Consider the following 19,831-nt stretch of genomic DNA (forward strand, 5'->3'; position numbering starts at 1 on the left):
TTCTGTATGTTAGTTTTGTATCTTGAGGCTTTACCAAATTTATTTATTAGTTTTTTAGTGATCTCCTTAAGTTTTTTCATATGTAATATCATGTTATTTGTAAATAATGAAAGTTTTACTTCTTTCTTTCTAATTTTGATGCCTTTTATTTCTCTTCCTTGCCTAACTGCTGTGGTTAGGACTTCTAGTACTATGTTAAATAAAAGTGGTGGTGAGAGTGAGCATCTTTGTCTTGTTCCTGGTCATATAGGTAAAGCTGTCACCTTTTCACCATTGACTGTGATGTTACCTGTGGGTTATTTTTATATTGAGATATGTTTCTTCTACACCCACTTTGTTGAGAATTTTTTTCATAAATGAATTTTGTTAGATTCTTTTTTCTGTATCGATTGAGATAATCATATAATTTTTATCCTCTCTTTTGTGGACATTGAACCATCCTTGCATCCCTGGAATAAATCCCACTTGATCATGGTGTATGATCCTTTTAATGTATTTTCAAATTTGGCTTGCTGATATTTTGTTGAGAACTTTTGCATCTATGTTCAATAGGGATATATTGGCCTACAATTTTCTTTTTTGGTGGTGTCTTTGTCTGGTTTTGTTATCAGAATAATGCTAGCCTCACAAAATGAGTTTGGAAACATTCCTCCCTTTTAAATTTTTTGGAATAATGTGAGAAAAAAATTGCCATTTTAGTTATCGTCTTGCTATGAATCTCTTTGGGTTCATCCTGTCTAGGACTCTGCACTTTCTTCCCCAGGTTAGGGAAATTTTCAGTCATTATTTCTTCAAATAGTTTTTGCTCCTTTCTCTTTTCCTTCGGGGACTCCTGTAATGTGTATCTTAGTACACTTGATATTTTCTAGAGATTTTTAAATTTACCCTCATTTTTAAAAATTATTTTTTCTTTTTGTTCTGATTGAGTGATTTCCACTATTTTATCTTTCAGTTTGTTGATCCATTCTTCTATATCATCTGTCTGCTGTTGGTTTTCCTTTAGTGTATTTTTTCATTGCATTTATTATATTCTTCAGCTCAGATTGATTCTTATATTTTCTAACTCTTTGTTGAAATTCCCACTGTGTTTCTCCAGTCTTCTGAGTCCAATCAACATCTTTATAATCATTACTTTGAACTCTTTGTTTGTTTGTTTATTTGTTTTTACTTTTTTTTTTTTTACTTTGAACTCTTGGCTAGGAAAATTACTTATCTCTGTTTCATTAGAGTTTTTATCCTGGAATTTAATCTTGTTTTTTTTTTTTTTTTATTTGGAAAAGATTACATGGAACAGCTACCTGTCCATGTTTTGAAGTAATGGCCTTGTATAAGTGTGTCCTTTGAGTAGACTCTGTGTGCTTTGTCGGTGGCTTTGAAAGGCCAGCCGGACAGGGTGTGGGCTGGGGTGTGCCATACCAGGGCTGCCTTGGAAGGATAATTGGATCAGGCAAGGCCGTGCAGGTCCCAGAGCATGTTGGGGCTGCTTTGAGAATATGGCTGAAGCTGGTGTGGGCCAGGGGCCTGAGGCACACACTGTGGTAGGCTGGCTAGTATACCTGGACCCTGCTCTCATTTGTGCTATTAAGGTGGAGAGGGAATGTAAAAAATGGTGCTCATCCAGATATCTTTGACCCTGGAGAGAGTTCCAGCAGTTCCCCACCCATTTGGTAGGTGCTCTAGGGTTTATAAATGGATTTCCTTCACTTACAGTCTTGTTGCCCTTTAAACTATTCTTTTTTTCACTGTGCCCCAGGATGGGTGAGTCTATACATGGGCCCCTCAATGATATCCCTCCCGGCTGCATGTTGCCACATCAAGGTGGGATTTCTGTTGATATTGTCTCTTTTTCCTACCCTTCTCTATGGTCCCCCTATTGTTTGTTGTGCAGATCCTGTTTCAGTCAGCCTTAGTTCTTCTTCAAGAAGAATTTCTGTATGTGTAGGTATAGATTCAGCATATCCACGGGAGAAGGTGATCAGGGTCTTCCTCTGCTGCCATCTTGGACTGATTCTCTGCTTTACTTTTGATTTCTGATTATACTGTAGATAATAGTTGAAAAGAAGTATATCATGCCTGAGGCTTTCTTAAGAAATCTTCTGTTTGTTTTCCAGTTCATATCAAAGTGATACTTCCTTTCCATCAGTCTCATTCTTCTGTGAAATATTAAGGGTCTCCTGGATCAATCAATTTTAAAATTCAATTATTTCTTTCTTAGTGAGTTTGGGTAAAAAATGGTTTAAGCCAAAGGAAAATGTGGATTTGTCTCTATTTTCTCAGGGAATTATCTAGTAAGTTGGATTTCATCTACCTAAATTACTGGTATCAAGAGATAGCTGCTTTCATTCTAGTATATTTTTTGTTCACCTTTCTTTTTTTTTTCTTTTAAAAAGATTTTATTTGTTTATTTATGAGAAACACACAGAGGCAGAGATGTAGGCAGAGGGAGAAGGAGGCTCCCTGCAGGGAGCCTGATGTGAGACTTGATCCCAGGACCCCAGGATCACCCCCTGAGCCTAAGGCAGATACTCAACCACTGAGCCACCCAAGCATCCCTTTTGTTCACCTTTCAAAGTGATATTCTTAGGGATATGTTACTAGGAAGTAGATATTGTATAAATGCTTATTTTTTTCCCTAAATGATATTTAGGGAGGCTTGCACCTTTGTCAAGTTTCCTTTGGGGTTCCAATAAACTGTTACATCTGGTATTTGGTATTTACTGTATGGACAGATTTAATCCTTCCTGGCTTTGTTCTTTAGGCTTACCTCTCTCCCTGGCATATTTATTTGCATATAATTTCCTTCACAGTTTCTCCGGAGGCAGAATTTTTGTGTAAGAAATTATACAGTACCTCCATGTTATCTCATCCCTAGTGGGTTAACCATTTTCCCTTTCCTTTCCCTCCCTTCCTTCCTACCTCCCTGTCTCCCCCCTCTCTTATTTCTCTCTTTTCTTTTCTTTTCTTTTCTTTTCTTTTCTTTTCTTTTCTTTTCTTTTCTTTTCTTTTCTCTTTTCTTTTCTTTTCTCTTTTCTTTTCTTTTCTTTTCTTTTCTTTTCTTTTCTTTTTTTTCTTTTTTTTCTTTTCTTCTTTCTTCCTGAAAGGCGTTATAGCTGTCATCACTGCATCAGAACAAATTAGGAGCTGGAAATGAGCCTATTAGATCAAAGTAGGGATATGTAAAAGGTATTAAAAAGTGACTAATTACTTTGTCCACTTGATCACCTAGGCTCTAGTAAACATCTAGAAATGAATCCTGAAATATTATTTATAAGAACACATGACTATACATTGTGGTTAGTCATGTTCTGTATTTCTGTAGCAAACAGAAGAAAGAATACCGGGTTTTATTCTTGTGGGTAAAATTACAGTTCCTTTAGCTACTTTCATCCCAAGGTCTCTAACAAGTTCAGAAGAAGACGAGATAGGAATTTTCGTGTCATATCACTGGTTTCCTTCCTTGATCATATTCTGTTCAGTATTTTTTATCAGTAACTTGGGTAAAAAACAAACATGTTTGAATTCATATTTGACCCTGAACTAGGAGGAATATCTTCCATTAAGTGTAACAGAAAAAAGAAATGAAAGAGTTTAAGTCCAAAAGATAAATGTAGTATAATATACAGACCTGAGTTTAGATTTTAAAAAATCTATCCTATAAGCATAGACTTAAAAGTGATTTGTGAAAAAATAAAAAGTATAGATGTCTTAATTGACTATAAGCTTAGGATTAGCTGACAGTGTGACCAATTTGCTAAAAATGTTTATGGAACTCAGTGAGCAGAACAAGATGGTGAGAGTACTGATAAACCATGTCCTGCTTATACCATGTCTGGAGGGCCACATTCAGATGGGGATACTTTGGGAGGTTATGTGAATTTACTAGCTCATAGGAAGTGAACTATCTGGCAGGGAGTCATTGTTGTAATTGAGCATCATTTTATGGAGGAGAGAAGGGCCTGAATGAAAATGTGTTAGCATTATCATGTGATAGCTGGAACTCCAGAGGGCAGAACTTGAATGGCTGGATAGGAGTTGAAGACAAAGCAAGCTCAGCAGGATGTTTTTGCAAGGAAGAGACACAGATTACCGTTTTCCATTATTGTTTAGTATAAGAATATTCAGAGAAGTCAAGTTAACACAAGTCAAGTAAACAACTGCCTCACTGCCACCTTTCCATGAGTATTTCCACAAGGAATGTTCCATGGGGGGCATTCTGGAGAAATGAAACAGCAGCCCAGTGTTGCTCTGGCTACAGCTGGGCTCTACTCAGCTGTCTCTGCTGGATGTACCTAGCACTTGTTCCTCTAAGAGTAGATTTTCCACGATCAAATTCAAAACTTCTCAATTGGACAGAGTTTGGAGATGAGACACACCAGAGGGGTTTGATTGCTCATGTAGCTTCCTGTGGTTGAACAGTCTCTGGTTCAGCTAGGAGATTTAATATCCAGAATACGAATCTAGTGTGTCTAGGACAGCAAATTTAGTTTCTTCTGACATACATGGCATGAGATATAGCAACTCAGAGAGAGCCATAAGTGTGGCATGAGATTAATGAAGTTCATACTCTTTAACAGTGGAAGGAAATCCCACCCAAGGTGAGGACACATTTGCTCCTGGAAGAGTCTAGATTATAGAAGAAATTATTACTTTTGGATGAATTCTAGCTAGGTGATTCCTTAAAGGCTTTGTAAGTCTGTATTTCTTGAAGTCTTAAATATTGTTTATTTGTATTAACACAGACAAGCTGATATATGGCCAAGTTACTTGATTTTAGGAATCAGCACTGATTTTCTTTGGCTTTGCATTCTTTAGCTTTAGTAGAGAGCTAGCTCTCAGATTTATGCAGGCATTATATCTCTGCATATTAGGTCTAAAGACATATATAAAATGGTCACTTCTGAAAACTCTTTAAGGTAGACAGAGCTAAAATGTCTGAAGATCTTTGTTCTTCATTAAAACTGTTTGTCATAGACCCATAACACTGAGAGGAGCCCACACGACATGGAATTGGAGTCATCTTGCTTTTCATAGGAGCAGCATGGTTCTTCGTAAGTTATTCAGGGACACTAAGTTTATGGTTTCCTGTTGACTACTCTGTAGTACTATGCTTGTTGGGCAGTCTTTCAGTTTTGGGGGTGTGCTTCCTACTCCCTCAGATCCCACCCACCTAAGTAGACTAATAATACTTTAAAAGTATTTATTTTATAAACTGTGCATCTTATGTGTCCCTTCATGAATTTGTATGATCTTAATTATATAATAATCTGTTGGTATACGATAGCAGATGCAAATAAAATATGGATAAGCCCAACCTGGATCTGAGTTTTGTTATTTACTATTTATTTACTGTTTACTATTGTTATTTACTATTTACTATTGTGGACCTTTGGCACTTCCTCTCTACTGTGCATTGGGAATTCCTCTGCCCCTTAGGGTTGTTGTGAGGATGGAAATAAAAATAGGTTTTGTTTTAAACATGAAAATACTCAGCACAGTTCTCAACAGATTCGCAAATAAACATCAGTTGTTACTGTACAAATGAATAATGACAAGTGAATGGAATGACTGCTCTGCGTGAGGCAATGTCATAGGCATTTGGGACTCAGCACAAGCAACAGCAGAAAATTTCCTGACTTCATAAGGCTTACATTCTAGTGGAGAAAAAAACAATAAGCAAACAGTAAATAAAATAGTAGGTAATTCTAAGTGCTATGAAAAGACACAAAGCAGGACAGGAAATAAAAACCTAGGGAGAGGAGTTGAGTAACTGTCCGAGATAGGAAATCAAGGAAAGAGGTTAGTTCTAAGCAAGTAACCTTTGAGCAGAGAGCTAAATAAACTGAGGGAGTGAATGTGTTATCTACCCTTGCATAACAAATCACTCCCAAATTTAGTGGCTTATTAATAAAAGTAACCATTAGTTATTTCTCAGTTTCTATAGGTCAGTTATTGGACAGTGGTTCTATCGGGTGCTTTTATCTTAGGATTCCTCTTGAAGCTGCTGAGAGATTTTGACTAGGAAGGCTGGTTAGTTCCTCTTTGCAGGGATCGCTTCATAGGGCTTCCTGAGTGTTTTCCTGGCACAGGAACAGGCTTCTCCCAGAGTGAGCAATTCAAGGGAACAAAGGAGAAACTGCCATCTTTTGGAACCTAGCTTCAAAAGTCGCATACCACTGCTTCTGCCATGTTCTTTTGGTCACACAGGCCAGCCTGGATTCAGTGTGGGAGGGCACTACACAAAGGCATGAATACTAGGGGTAGTAGCTGTTAGAGGATGTCTTGGCGGGAGGGGGCGGGTGGATACCACAGGGAGTCATGCAAGAATTTTATGGAAGCTTTCTCCAGGAATAGAGGAGAGCAGCTGTAAAGGTAGGGTAAAAAGGCAAGTATAGCTAGAGCCACAGTGATGGGGAAGAGATGAGGTAGATGAGCAGCATGGCAAGAAGTGGTTGTATTGAGAACGTAGAGCTTTGAGAAACGCAGCATTACTTATGTTTTTAAAAGATTATTCTGGCTGCTGAGTGGAGAGTCAATTGTATAGGATAAGAAAAGAGGAAGGAAGATGACGTAGGATACCATTACTGTATTCCATGTAAGAAATTATTGTGGCCTGAGTGGTAGTGGTAGTGGTAGAGTCATGACTAGTGTTTGGATTATAGGATGCTGTAGAGACATAGCCAGCAAGACTTGCTGATGGATTGGATGTGGAGTGGAGAGGAAATGAGGAGTCATGAGTGCCTTCTAAGTTTTTTGCCTGAACACAACCTTAGGAATGATAGGGAAGATGCAGGGTAGAGGTGAGGAGTGGTGGTGAATGGAATCCTTTCTCCTTGTTCTGGATGTAATACATTTGAGTGGTCCCTGTAACTTCCTGGTCGAGCTATCAACATTATACTGGGCAGAAAATTTTTGATCATGCCTCATTACATGTTTTGATGTATAATTAAGTACTATAACTATTTTATGGTGTCACTAGACCAAGTAAACTCACATAATTTAAAAAACAATAATTATGATCTTGAATACTGCAACATAGTTATAGCTCATAACTGTGGGCTAATTTTTTCTTCATAATAAAGGTTCAGAATCGTAGTTTTCTTTACTTGTGTCTGTTTTACCAACTCAAAAATTTTAACTACTATATTTTGTATTAGCCAAAATGTTTTTCACAAATTTTGTACTTGTGAATACTAAATGCCAATAAATTTTTAATTTTTAGATTGTTATGATTGAAATAGTCACTCAGAATGCTCTATTATGCTATACTCTATACTTCTGCAACATAAAACCTTAAAATTACTGTTTTATCATATTTTTATTTCTCTTGAGGGGGAATAGTTTTATTTTGCTTTTAAAAGTACAAAATTAATAAAAATTCAAATAGTACAGAGTTAGATCTTGGAAAAAATCAGATAACTAAAATTCTCCCTTACCACTAGTCATTCAGTCTGTCCTCTAACAATTCATAATCTCCCAAATGGGAACCTCTGCTAGAAATTTTATAAATACTCTTCCAGATTGTCTTACACACATTTACACACATGCATGGATGCACGCACACAACTTTTATACTTAGAATTCTTTTTTAAAACAAAATTCATATGCAGCTTGGTCTTTTCACTTACAAATTTTCTTGGAGACCTCTCTCTTTTTAAAATATATTATGTAGTACTCTATGGTTTATTTAACTTTATTGTATATATTTAAGATTTTTAGAGTTTTTATTGTTACAGTGCTGAACTGGACATACTTGGGCATCACTGGACAGATGTGCCTTTATGCTAATTTGCCATTCTTTCTATGGAACAGACTACAGAAGTAAATTTTTGAGCTAGAATATAGTCACACCATTAATTTACCTTCTAAGAAGTAGACCCAATTTATTCTTACACCAAAGGCCCTTTTCTGCTTCCAAATCTACATTTACTATTAATAATGTTTTATTTTTTCATTTTTGCCATTCTAAGGAGTAAAACATATATATTGTTTTAGTTTTCATTTCCCTCAGTGTTTTCATTGACCTTATGTTTTCTTCAGCTCCTTGGAAAGACAGTATTCAGTAGATTGCTTTATGTAGAAAGTGAACATCAGGTATTTGAATGTAGCTTCACTGATGGAAAGAAACAGGGAAGTAGAAGGTGAAATGTTTGAGGGAGAGTGAAGGCCTAAAATGTGTCAGAATGTGGCATTTTCAAGAGAAGGCAGAAACAGTGTGGGAGCAGAGGTGTCAAGTCAAAGTGAAGTTTGGGCAATGGATTTGGAAAGAATTCTAGCCATTGAGGAACTGGAGGTGCAGTTCTAGGGGGGAACATCATTCCCCTGCCCTTAGCTGCAAGGAAGGAGGAATAGACAGCTGGATGGATTCTCTTCCTTGTCTTCCAGGGCATGCATTGCTCTGGCTTTGTTTTTTAAGATTTTATTTATTTATTTGAGAGAGAGAGTGCAGATAAGCAGGGGGGAGAGGCAGAGGGAGTGGGATAAGCAGTCTCCCCACTGAGCAGAGAGCCCAACATATGGGGCTTGATCCCAGTACCCCTGGGATCATGACCTGAGCCAAAGGCAGATGCTTAACTGACCCAGCCACCCATGAGCACCCAGAGCATGTTGCTCTGACCTTTTTTTCTTTTTAAATATTTTATTTATTTATTCATGAGAGACACAGAAAGAGAGAGAGAGGCAGAGACACAGGCAGAGGGAGAAGCAGGCTTCACGCAGGGAGCCCGATGCAGGACTCGATCCCGGGTCTCCAGGATCACGCCCTGGGCCAAAGGCAGGCGCTAAACCGCTGAGCCACTCAGGGATCCCCTGCTCTGACTTTTAAGGGCATTTTTATTCTGCAAGAGTCCACCAGTAGGAAAAATGAGAAGTGTCCACTGAAGTAGATTCCTAATTATGGATGAGGATTGACTGAAAATTCTTTCCATATGAGAATGGGTAGATTCATTATACTGGTTTTCCACAAGTACATATATTTCTTTTTTAACTTTTTATAATTGTTTTAAACAATTGTAAATTTTTAAAATAGATTTTACTTATTTATTCATGAGAGACACATAGAGAGGCAGAGACATAGAGAGAGAAGCAGGCTCCTTGAGGGGGGAGCCTGATGTAGGACTCAATCCCAGGACCCCGGGATCACACCCTGAGCCAAAGGCAGATGCTCAACCACTGAGCCACCCAGGCATCCCAACAACTGTAAAATTTAAATTGTGAAACTATGCAGATCATCTGAGATGTTCCAGGTCACCTGGAGCCTGGTTGTCTCAGTGACACAGACTATGAAGAGAGTATATGTGGTTTTGGTCTTTGTTGTTTAAAATTAAACATTAATGTGCAGTTGGCACCTCTTGTGCCACTTTTACTTTTTGGGATTGTAAACACAGAGTATATTAAATGCTTGAATAGTTTAATTCATAGCATTTTTAAAGGATCACTTCATTGTTCAAAGTTTCTCCTCAGTTCTGCTTTAAAACATATTTTAAAATGAATGATTCAAACCAGATTAGGTGATTAGTATGTGATTTAAAGAACAATGGTAATTCCAGTAGATAGAGACCAATATTTTTTTTACTTTAAAGGTTAGGTTCCGCTGTTTTCTAAATGTTATAGAGACTGATTTGGAATATACCTTGGTTATGACTTAAGTAACTAATGTTCATTGTAAAAGAGAATCAAGGGAAAAAATTGAGGATTACTTACCTTAGATTTTATGGGTGTTCCTTACTTGTGGTTAACTATATAATCCCACTGGAAAATGAACATTAAAGTTAGTCATAAGGAGAGAAAGTTATTATAACTTGATCTATTCATTAAACCGTCGAAGTAGATGAATATAGGATGACATTTAGCTATTTTTTTGAACATTAAGCCTATTCATGTAAGTAACTGGAAAAACTTCAACAAATTTTTCAGCGTCTTAAGAGAAAAGGAATTTATCTTGCTACTTATTTCTTTTCCTTTTTTTTTTTTTTTAAGATTTCATTTATTTGAGAGAAAGAGAGCACGAGTGGGAAGAGGGGCAGGGAGAAGCAGGCTCCCCACTAAGTAGGGAGCCTGATGTGGGGCTTGATCCCAGGACCCTGAGATCATGACTTGAGCCAAAGGCAGACGCTTAACCGACTGAGCCACACAGGCACCCCTAGCTACTCATTTCTTCATTCTTAACATATTTCCCCTCTAAAGCACACATTGAGGGAGCAAGTACTTAATGTGATATTAATAGATAGTATTAGATAATAGGTGTATTGACAACTTTAATTCTCGTAACAACCATGTGAGATAGATACCACTGTTACTCTCCCCATTTGCAGATAAGGAAGTAGAGTCACAAGAAATGAAATAATGGGGCAGCCTCTGTGGCTCAGCGGTTTAGCACCGCCTTTGGCCCAAGGTGTGATCCTGGAGACCGGGGATCCAGTCCCACATCGGGCTCCCTGCATGGAACCTGCTTCTCCCTCTACCTGTGTCTCTGCCTCTCTCTCAATCTCTCTCTCTCTCTGTGTCTGTCATGAATAAATAAATAAAATCTTAAAAAAATAAGAAATGAAATAATGTGCCTAGTCTTACACTACTCCTAAAGGACACGAAGGCCTTTAATTCAGACAGGATTGGGATCCAGGCAGTCCACCATTTTTTTTTTTCATGTCTGTTGAGATAATGCAAGAGTCTTAAAACTATAAACAGACTTGAGCTAATAGGTATTTAAGTTATATGTGACCTGTTGTACAGTGATAAATTTGTATTACTGTATGCATTATTTAAAAATCAGACCATATAAATACAATTCTAGATCAAGCCATTGCTTATAAGTATAGATTCCAGGGACTGGCAAACCTTTTCATGATAAAAGGCTGATAGTAAATATCTGGTCACATCCATCTCTTTTTGCATATGCTTATTTTTTCCTTTATATATATATATAATATATAATAATCCTTAAAAAGAATAATAATCCTGAAAACTCATTCGTAGGTCTCAGGCTATACCAAAAACAAGCTGCTGGCTCATTTTGGCCTATGAGCCATAATTTGCTTATCCTAGCTTGGACTCAAAGGCATATATATTTATTTATTTATTTTTAAATTATTTTTTATTTTTAAAATTTGTTTATTTATTTTAGAGAGCACAACAGAGGGAGGGACGATGGGAGAGGGAAAGAGAGACCCTCAAGCTGACTCCTCGCTGAGCACAGAGCCTGATGCTGGGGCTTAATCCCAGGACCCTGAGATCATGACCTGAGCTGAAATCAAGAGTAGGATGCTTAAACAACTGAGCCACCCAGGCATGCCAAGAGCATATAGATTTAGACTCTCCCTCTGCCTAAGCATTTATATGGGCAGAAATTTTGTTATTTCTCTCCTGAAGTTCCCTTACAAAAGCAAAATTGTCAACTATTAAAAGACAAGGAATTTTTCCTAGGTATAAAATTTGCTGATTTATCAGTTGGATACAACTTATTCTATGAATCTTTATTAATAATTATGTGTATTTGGAGTATATATTCTTCCTAAAGAATATTCTCTGGATATTAAGTATTTTAAAATGATAATCTGACTTGATTATGTTTTTTTTGTTGTTGTTGTTTTCAGAAAGTATCTATATGTCACATCTTCTTTTAAAGAAGTATTTAAAAATGAAGTTAAAAAGGCAGAAGAGGCAGTAAAGATTGGTATGTAATTACCTATGGCTAATCATTATTGTTCATTCAGCCAACATTAATTGTGTGCTTATTCTGAGATATATATACTGTTCTAGCATTGTAGGAATGACCACAATTAATCAAATTCCTGCCTCTAAGGAACTTTATAACACACTTTTCTATTTCTAGCTTTGTTTTATCATGGCGTTATTCATCATTATTATTGTTATATCTTATTATTTACTTCCTATTATTCCAAGTACACACTTTAACTAGACTGATATATATTAGAAATTCTGATTGGCATAATGCTGATTTAGATCATTTTAGAGAGTAGCACTGCATGCACTTTATTTTTTTTGAAAGGATTTATTTATTTATTAGAGAGCATAGAGGAAAGTGAGAGGGAGAAGCAGACTCCCCGCTAAGCAAGGAACCTAATGCGAGACTCAATCCCAGGACCCTGAGATCATGACCTGAGCCAAAGGCAGACAGTTAACCAGCTGAACCACCCAGTACCCCAACATGTGCTTTAAGAAGGAATGTTCCACATGTTTACTCCCCCCACATGAAGACAAAGCCATTCTTTCTCAGTGGTCCAAGAGCAAGGAGTAACTTTATATTTCATGGATTTTAGAGAGTTTTCAGTCAGACATTCAGTCATAGCTCTTCAGTTTGTATGTATAAAGTTATGCCCTGTCAACTGTAATGCCTCAGAGGAAGCCCAGTGTGGCTACCTACACCTGGCATGTGGGAGAGTTATGGAAGGAATAGAGATTATTGTCTGTGAACCATTCTCTGAGATTATTGTCTGTAAACCATTCTCACTGGTTACAGCTAGAGTGTGTGTATGTATATGCTGCTCACTTAAAATTGCTTGAAAGAATTTCCTGGTGTTGTAATTACCTTGCTTCTGCTTCCAGCTAATCTCGTATTGAAAGAAGCACAAATCACAGTAAACCAGCCTGACAGGACTTCTTTGTCTTCTGCCAAGGTATGACACATAGTCTTCTTAAATGGCGAAATGTCATTTGCTTTTTCCTGCAAACGGTTGTCTCTTATCATTTACTTCCTAAACTTATAAACACAGACAAGCTCAGAAGCTTAAGTTGATTTTAGCCCAGGTAAACAGAACGGAGTCGTGCAGAGAAAGGAGAGGAAAGTCAGCGGTGAGAGGAGGCTGAGTCTGAGAGCAAAGATAAGAAACGTGGGGTGAATTTGGAACAGCGGGGAAGAGTACTGCAGCTCGTTTCTTTAAAATGAAAAGAAAAGTAATATGAGAAAAGGAGAAAATAATGAAAAACTAGCAGAGAAAACTAGCCTATCAAGTTTCCTTGAAAATATCTTTTCAAATTATTGCTCCCTACAGACCTGAATAAATGGGGAAAGCAAGGAGAAGACTAATAAGCCATCCTTTTTTCTGGTGCTAGGAATTATGTGCTATAATTATGAATATTAATAACAGTACTTCCAGCTTACAAAGCTCTTTTCTTACGAGTTGCTCAACTCAGTTCATAAACATTTTCTGTAATCCTTGCAATACGCCCATGAGTAAGATAGGTTATAAAGAACTATTATTATTAATTATAATGCAGGGCAACTAAGAAAAAGAATACTGCTGTGGGACATGTATTGTAAGTTTGCCACCTTTTACCGAAAATGTGGTACAAAGCTTTCTACCACGGTGAATTATGAAGCTAACCTTTTTTTCCTTGCACATAAAGGAATAAAAAAGTATATGGAGAAAAAAATGCTTCATTTTACCTTTCCTTCATCCTTTTTCTGCAAACTCAGTCTATGAATCCTTCCTGTGATTTGACCTTGAACTTTCAAGGACCAGGGCTGTGTCTGATAAAGAGCTCGCTCATATCTAAAGATCATGAATAGGGAATGAAATCAAAGAGTAGCACATGGTAATGCCCCAAAGTTATGTATGGCTTTCCCAAAATTCTCTTACTTCTTCCTTTTCAATTATTATTTTAAGGTAAACGTAGACCTATCTTACTGTTATTGATTTTTAAAGAAAGGATTAAGCTTTTTTATTTTGTCTCTAAGAAATCAATTTCCTTGGCTTTATGTATTTGAGAGACAAGAGAAACAGACTCCTTCTAATGGGTCAGGACCTCTCTTTCTTCTTGCCTTAGCCTTACCTCTCACTGCCTCTTTGCTCTGTGTTCTGAGCGCATTGACAGGAAGGGTGGGGAAGTCTTTGACCACCCTGCTTTGTTGTTCAGCAAAGAGAGCAAAGCAGAATGACCTTGGCTTTCAACCTCTTACATTCCTCTAGGCAGTTGAGTGGTTGAATTTGAAGTGAAATACTTACCAATCATTTACCATTTGCTTTTACTTTAAAGTCCATGAAAATAATGTTCGGTAGTGGCATACTCACCAAATGAGACGCCCTGCCCTGTCTTTCACGTCAGGTGGCTGGAACACATTAAAAATCTGTTGTCATTTGTGAAATAATAATAATACATTGTTTATTTTCTGGCTGGTTAGAGGGAGTGTACTAGACATAGGGCAGTGAATGAGCCAGTATATCAAATTAAAAGAGAAGATAAGAAAGATAGGTAGGCATTGGTATTGAGGTACTCTGAAAGGGAGAAAGCCTCAGGATGGCATATCCTATAAAAGGGACAGCTTGGGGAGTATTCAGCATATCTGGAACTTGGTATAAAAGAGATATTTCTTATGAGACTGACAAAAATTTTTAATTACAACTTTTGTTTTTCCTGAAGAAGCTGTAGTGATTGATCATGGGATTTGGCATTTTGTTGTTTTTGTTGTTCTCACAGACAAGTCAGAGTCATTTGATATACTAGTACATTGTATGACTTTGCTAAGCTTTTATGTAATTTGTATGAAAGCCAGTGTGACATTACAGGGAGCAATGGCTCTTTTGCTAAAAGGCAGAGAGAGAACTTTGGCATATGTGCAAAAAGAGAACCACGGGCTATGATTTGGTGTGTCCTCTTAGCTGCTGGAAATGAATCATTTTTCAGGTATTTATTGAGTGGCTGCCGTGGTACAATTGCATTAGGCAATGTGACCTATCACTATTACCCTTGTGAAACATTTGGATAATAGGATAATAAATATCAGCTAGCTTTCATTAATTTAATGGAATTATGTTCTCTCCTAACCAAATGTGCTTCCCTAGGTTGCATTACAGAAAGCTCTGGAAGACGTAGAAGCAAAGTATAAGACTCTTAAAGAGAAACGGAGGTGAGAAATAAAATTTTCTTTCCACCAGAGTCCTCTGCACTTCGATTAAACAAATTCTGATTTCTGAGGAGGCAGATTTGGTTAACATGGTAACTCCTCTTTCTCAGCTTATGACATCTTCTTATATTAAGCATAATGTGGTCAAAATCCCCAAACCACATAATCAATGAGAGTATTTATAAAATATGTATTTGCATGCACCAAGTGCAAAATTAGCTCAGTGTCCAATTGAGGAAGTGCACTCTGCCCAGAGGATCGGCTGACTACTTTCTCTGTGTCCTTTGGCAGACACAAGCCTCTGGCGGGTTGGTCCTGGTTTCTTTTCTCTTCCAATACTGCTTAAAATTTAAAACAGAAAATGTATCACATGTATAGTGGAATGAGGAGAGCTACTAGTTGGGTGGAGGGGAAGAATTATATTTGGTACCATTCTTGGTAGGGAAAGGAAAATAACATTGTTGAGGCACCAACTCTGTTCCAGGTTTATACTTAACATTCTCTCTTCTGGTCCTCATGGCATCCCAAATGGCTAAGTATGTATTATTCCCATTTTTCAGATGAGACAGAAAGTTGAAGTGACTCATCCATAGTTACCTGGTTATATTCTATTTGAAGCTGGATATGTCTTTCCAGTTCGTCCATCCAGGCATTTTTCATGGCTCCAGGCAGCCTCCTGTTACTACAATTGTTTCTATCATATTCTGTTATGTCTCAATTTCTGTTTTTACACTTTTAATAGAGGAGTCACATAAAACATGATATAGCAGGACAGAGTCAGAAAAACAGGAGCTCATGTCTGTTGCCCTTGTAAACTTGCTATATTAACTCTGATTTACCTTTGACTTTGGAGGAAAAGAGAAAGCTAAAGAATGTCTTTTGGCACATTCCAATCTATATAGGATATTTGGAGGCTTGAGGACATGCTGAAAGTTAGAAATCACATCTGGTGTTAAAAATAACCTAAATTTTAAAATAGTCAAATCACCATTTTAAAAAAATGCTGCAGTGTACATATTAGACCACTGAGCATTTCACAGATCATTTGGCACTTTCTAGTTCTTGGAAATTAAGGTTGGCCAACCTGTTTTTTAATCAAGGATTGCTTGTGTTTGTTTGACTGGAATGGCCATCATGTTCATGCAGAATACTTGACAATACAGAGATACTGAGTGTACCCACTAGATTTTGCACAATACCGGAGTATTTTACATATAGTTCCTTTGATGTTTACCTTCTCAGTTTAATTATTAGCAGTTTGTAAATTGTGTATTTTTATTTAATAAAAACTTTTTTTTTAATTTTTCTAAATATAATGCCAGAGAACTAAGAAAAGCAAGGACACTCTGCTTGTTCTTTGGAGTGAACATAGAGAATCGAAGCCAAGCTGGGATGTTCATTTACAGTAATAACCGCCTGATCAAAATGCATGAGAAAGTGGGCCCACAGTTGAAACTGAAGTCCTTGTAAGTATGTTTTTGTTTTCAGAGGCATAGGCAAGATGAGTGAGGTTGCAGTAAGATTTTGTCTGTGGAGTTAGATGAGTGATTAATCATAATGGGAGCAGGTGTCATGTCCTCCATTCACCCTTCCCATCAGTGCGCAGGCATTAATCTGCCTAATTTATAATATCAGCAGAGCTGCATGCCTGTTCTAACGAAAAAGTATACTTTGGGAAATTTTTTCAATACATTTCCTGAGCAACTTGATATTTTACAATTTCTTGCACCATCTACTAGGGTTAGATTTTTAGTATTTTACCAATTTAAAAATAATACAAGCATAATAAAGAAATTTTAGGATAGAAAAATCCATAGTCCCATAAAGCAACCCTTTTGACATTTTGTGCAACCGTAACGTGTGAGTTCTTGCCAGTTATCTGCATAAGTGTATATTATTAACACTCTCCAGCCTATTTGGATTCCAGAATAATATACTCTGGTGCTTTTCCAATGGTCTACAATTCCATGGGCTGCTTTCATGAATTATGTAGAGTCTCAAACAGGGTAATTGTGACCAGTAAAATGGCTCTGGGGTCAAACACAATAATTGTAACTATTAGAATGGCTCAGGGGAACATTTTTCATCTTATTTCTCACTCTCGAGGAATTAGCAGTTCATTCATTTGTTCATTCAGCAAGCGCTTATATTGCAGTATCATACACCAGGCACTGCACTAAGCTGTGTAGACAAGATGGTGAACCTCTGATACCCTTTGCTAAAGAACTTATAGTCCAGTGAAAGGGACAAGCATATAAATACATACTTTTTGTATTATGTGGAAACAGCAAGAATGATCTTTAAAAAATAATTAGGCTACTCCCTTGCTTGAAGCCCCACTGCATGTCTAATACAACTGGTTGCCATGGGCTTCCAGTGATCTGGCCTCTGCGTGGCTCTCTGACAGCCCCCTCCCTAGCTGCCCTTTCACTGCATTCTCCCTACACAGGCCTATAGGCTTTCTTAAGCTCACTCCTGCCAGAGTGCCTTGACACTTGCCATCCCTCTACCTTGAACCTTCTGTCCTCAGATCTCTGTATTGCTGGTCCTGGTGTGTTACTTAGGCACTAACTCCAAAGTCCCCTCCGTAGGAAGTCTTCCTCATCTGTCAAATTAAAGTTAGCCCTGCCATCAACCCCTCTACCGTATCACTCTTCACATGTTACAATACCTGCTTTATTTTGCTCCTACTATCACCAACTGTAATGATCTGGTCACCCTTACTGTATGCTACCCTTTAATAGAAGAAAAACTTTATAAACAGGGACCTTGTTTTTCTTGTTCAGTACTGCATTCCTAGTTCCTGGAATAGAGGCAGGTGCTGAGCATGGATGGATGGATGGATGGATGGATAAATAGGTGGATGAATAAATATATGCTAGAGGCAAGCATCAAGTGCAAAAAAGAGCATTTGAGAGAGGTAGTAAACCAAACTGGGGGAAGTTGAGTCAGGCTTCCCAGAAGAAATGATGCCCAAATGTAGACTTACAGAATGAATAGTGAAGGGAGGGCAGGGGAGAAGGGGAAACTAGTGGAAAACATGATAGGCAGCAGCCCCACATTGGGAAGGCTTGGTTTGTGTGCCTTGCTGAGGGGTGTTGGGAGGGCCACACAACTAAATGCACTTTCCCAAAACAGGGAAACTAAGCAGAATTTTCTGTCATTAAGAGAAATATCTTAGTTATATATATATATTGCAAGCTGCTAAAAATGTGAAAAAAATTGAATTTATCCATCAGACTCACAGGCAGATACCTATTACTTTTTGGGATACTCCAGCCCTTATGTTCCTATGTTCCTTTAATAGAACTCACTAAGCACCCCATGGACCTCAGCAATGATGAGGACAAATCCAACCTGACAGATGAAATGAGGATGGAGAAAGTGACTCTTTGGCCAGATCATGAAGAGTCATGTTAGTCTATTTCAGCAAGCATTGTTAGTGGTGACTAGTGCTAACAGGCCTTCTCTTCCCACCCACCCTGACTCCCATATAAGGTTTAGGTTTAGAAAAGGAGTCATATTAATTTAGTAACAGTATGCATTAAGAGATTTTTTTTTATTTTGAGACCAAACATACTTAGGTTTACCATAAATTTATGTAACAAAATACAGATATAACTTGCTAGACTTTGATGACATGGTCCAGACCAAGTAAATCAATTTATTTGTAAAAAAAAAAAAAATCTGATTTTAAAATTTATATTTACTTTTATATTTACTTTTCCTTTTTCCTTAGCTTAATTTCACAGAATTTATTTATGTGTATATTTATTTTTCCTTTTTCCTTATATTTACTTTTCCTTTTTTCTTAGCTTAATTTCACAGAATTTGTTTATTCTCCCAGATTTGGTGCAGGTGTGGTTGGAATTGTTAATATACCCTTGGAGATCATGGAACCATCCCATAATAAGCAGGAATTTCTCAATGTCCGGGAGTATAATCATCTGCTAAGAGTGATGGGGCAGTACTTGGTCCAGTACTGTAAGGACACTGGGATGAGTGAGTATTCAGTAGTCATAGTAAGAGATACTTAATCGGGAATCAACTTGTGTGATTTCTTTAAGCTAGAATGATTGTGCTGATTTGGGCAACCAGTAGCCCAAAGCCCTTAAAGAGAGCTCTTTTTATTTATTAAAATAAGTAAGGGAAATGAGAAGGGAGCTGGTCTCAGAATCTTTCCCAGAATATTTTGTGAAAAATAAGGCAGCAGATTAAAAATTGTAAGAGGAGGGCAGTGAGCAGAAAGAGGACTGATCATGGAGGAAGGAAGCAGAAGTTTGCTTCAGGTAAGCCTCCGAGGCCGCTCGAAGACTACCGTGTAGGAAGGAGCACTTAGTTCCAACAGACCTTAGTGGCTCCCATAGCATTGTTATGTCGTGCCATAGCATAATCATTGTTGACCCTGGATAACTGTAGATGGGTATTTAGCCTTGTTTTGTACAGCTAACAAGTCTAGAATATGTTCATGAGATTTTGATTAAAAAAAAATCACTGTAATAAATATATTCGGTAACTTAAGATAAACTCTAGTTACCTGGAAAATGTGGCTTATTCAGAGCACTTCGTTCTCCAGAGATACCTGAACAATGAGATGGTGTGCTGTGCATTAATGAAATAAACTTTCTTTAAGTTATACAGACATAGGACTTCATTTATGGAAAGAAATAGACGGGCTACTGTGTTTGTTCAGTGATTTGCATGAAGTATGTATAATTCATGCATATCAAAAATTATGTCTCTACCCTTGAGACAACTTAAAATCTTACTGCTCTACTTGAAGTTGTGATTTTTAGAATATTTTCTTTTCTTCTGTACTCACTTAGCTCAGCCCTGAAATTTTCATGTAGCAGTGAAAGAGGAAAGAGTTTGGGTACTTGGGAGAAAAATAAGAGTGGGGATGAAGGTGTGGGCACAGATTTCCTGCCCAAGCTGCGTTTTCATGCCATAGTCTAAAATGTACTCAGAGTG

The 19,831-nt window shown here is 37.4% G+C and overlaps 1 protein-coding gene across 3 annotated transcripts in view; it reads left to right on the plus strand.

Annotated features, from left to right (window-relative positions):
- The window catches only part of MORC1 (MORC family CW-type zinc finger 1), a 184,230-nt gene that overhangs the window by 43,076 nt on the left and 121,323 nt on the right, over window positions 1-19,831 (plus strand). For all 3 annotated transcript variants that reach the window (XR_013372621.1, XR_013372620.1, XM_077884615.1), the window contains exons 10-14: window positions 11,589-11,668; window positions 12,562-12,632; window positions 14,799-14,863; window positions 16,183-16,326; window positions 18,708-18,862. Coding sequence is in view for 1 of the 3 variants with exons in the window: in XM_077884615.1 (XP_077740741.1) it covers window positions 11,589-11,668; window positions 12,562-12,632; window positions 14,799-14,863; window positions 16,183-16,326; window positions 18,708-18,862 (515 nt within the window). In the remaining 2 variants the exon portion in view is untranslated. The remainder of the gene's footprint in view (window positions 1-11,588; window positions 11,669-12,561; window positions 12,633-14,798; window positions 14,864-16,182; window positions 16,327-18,707; window positions 18,863-19,831) is intronic.

Source organism: Canis aureus, chromosome 35 (genome assembly GCF_053574225.1).
Source record: "Canis aureus isolate CA01 chromosome 35, VMU_Caureus_v.1.0, whole genome shotgun sequence".
NCBI lineage: Eukaryota > Metazoa > Chordata > Mammalia > Carnivora > Canidae > Canis > Canis aureus.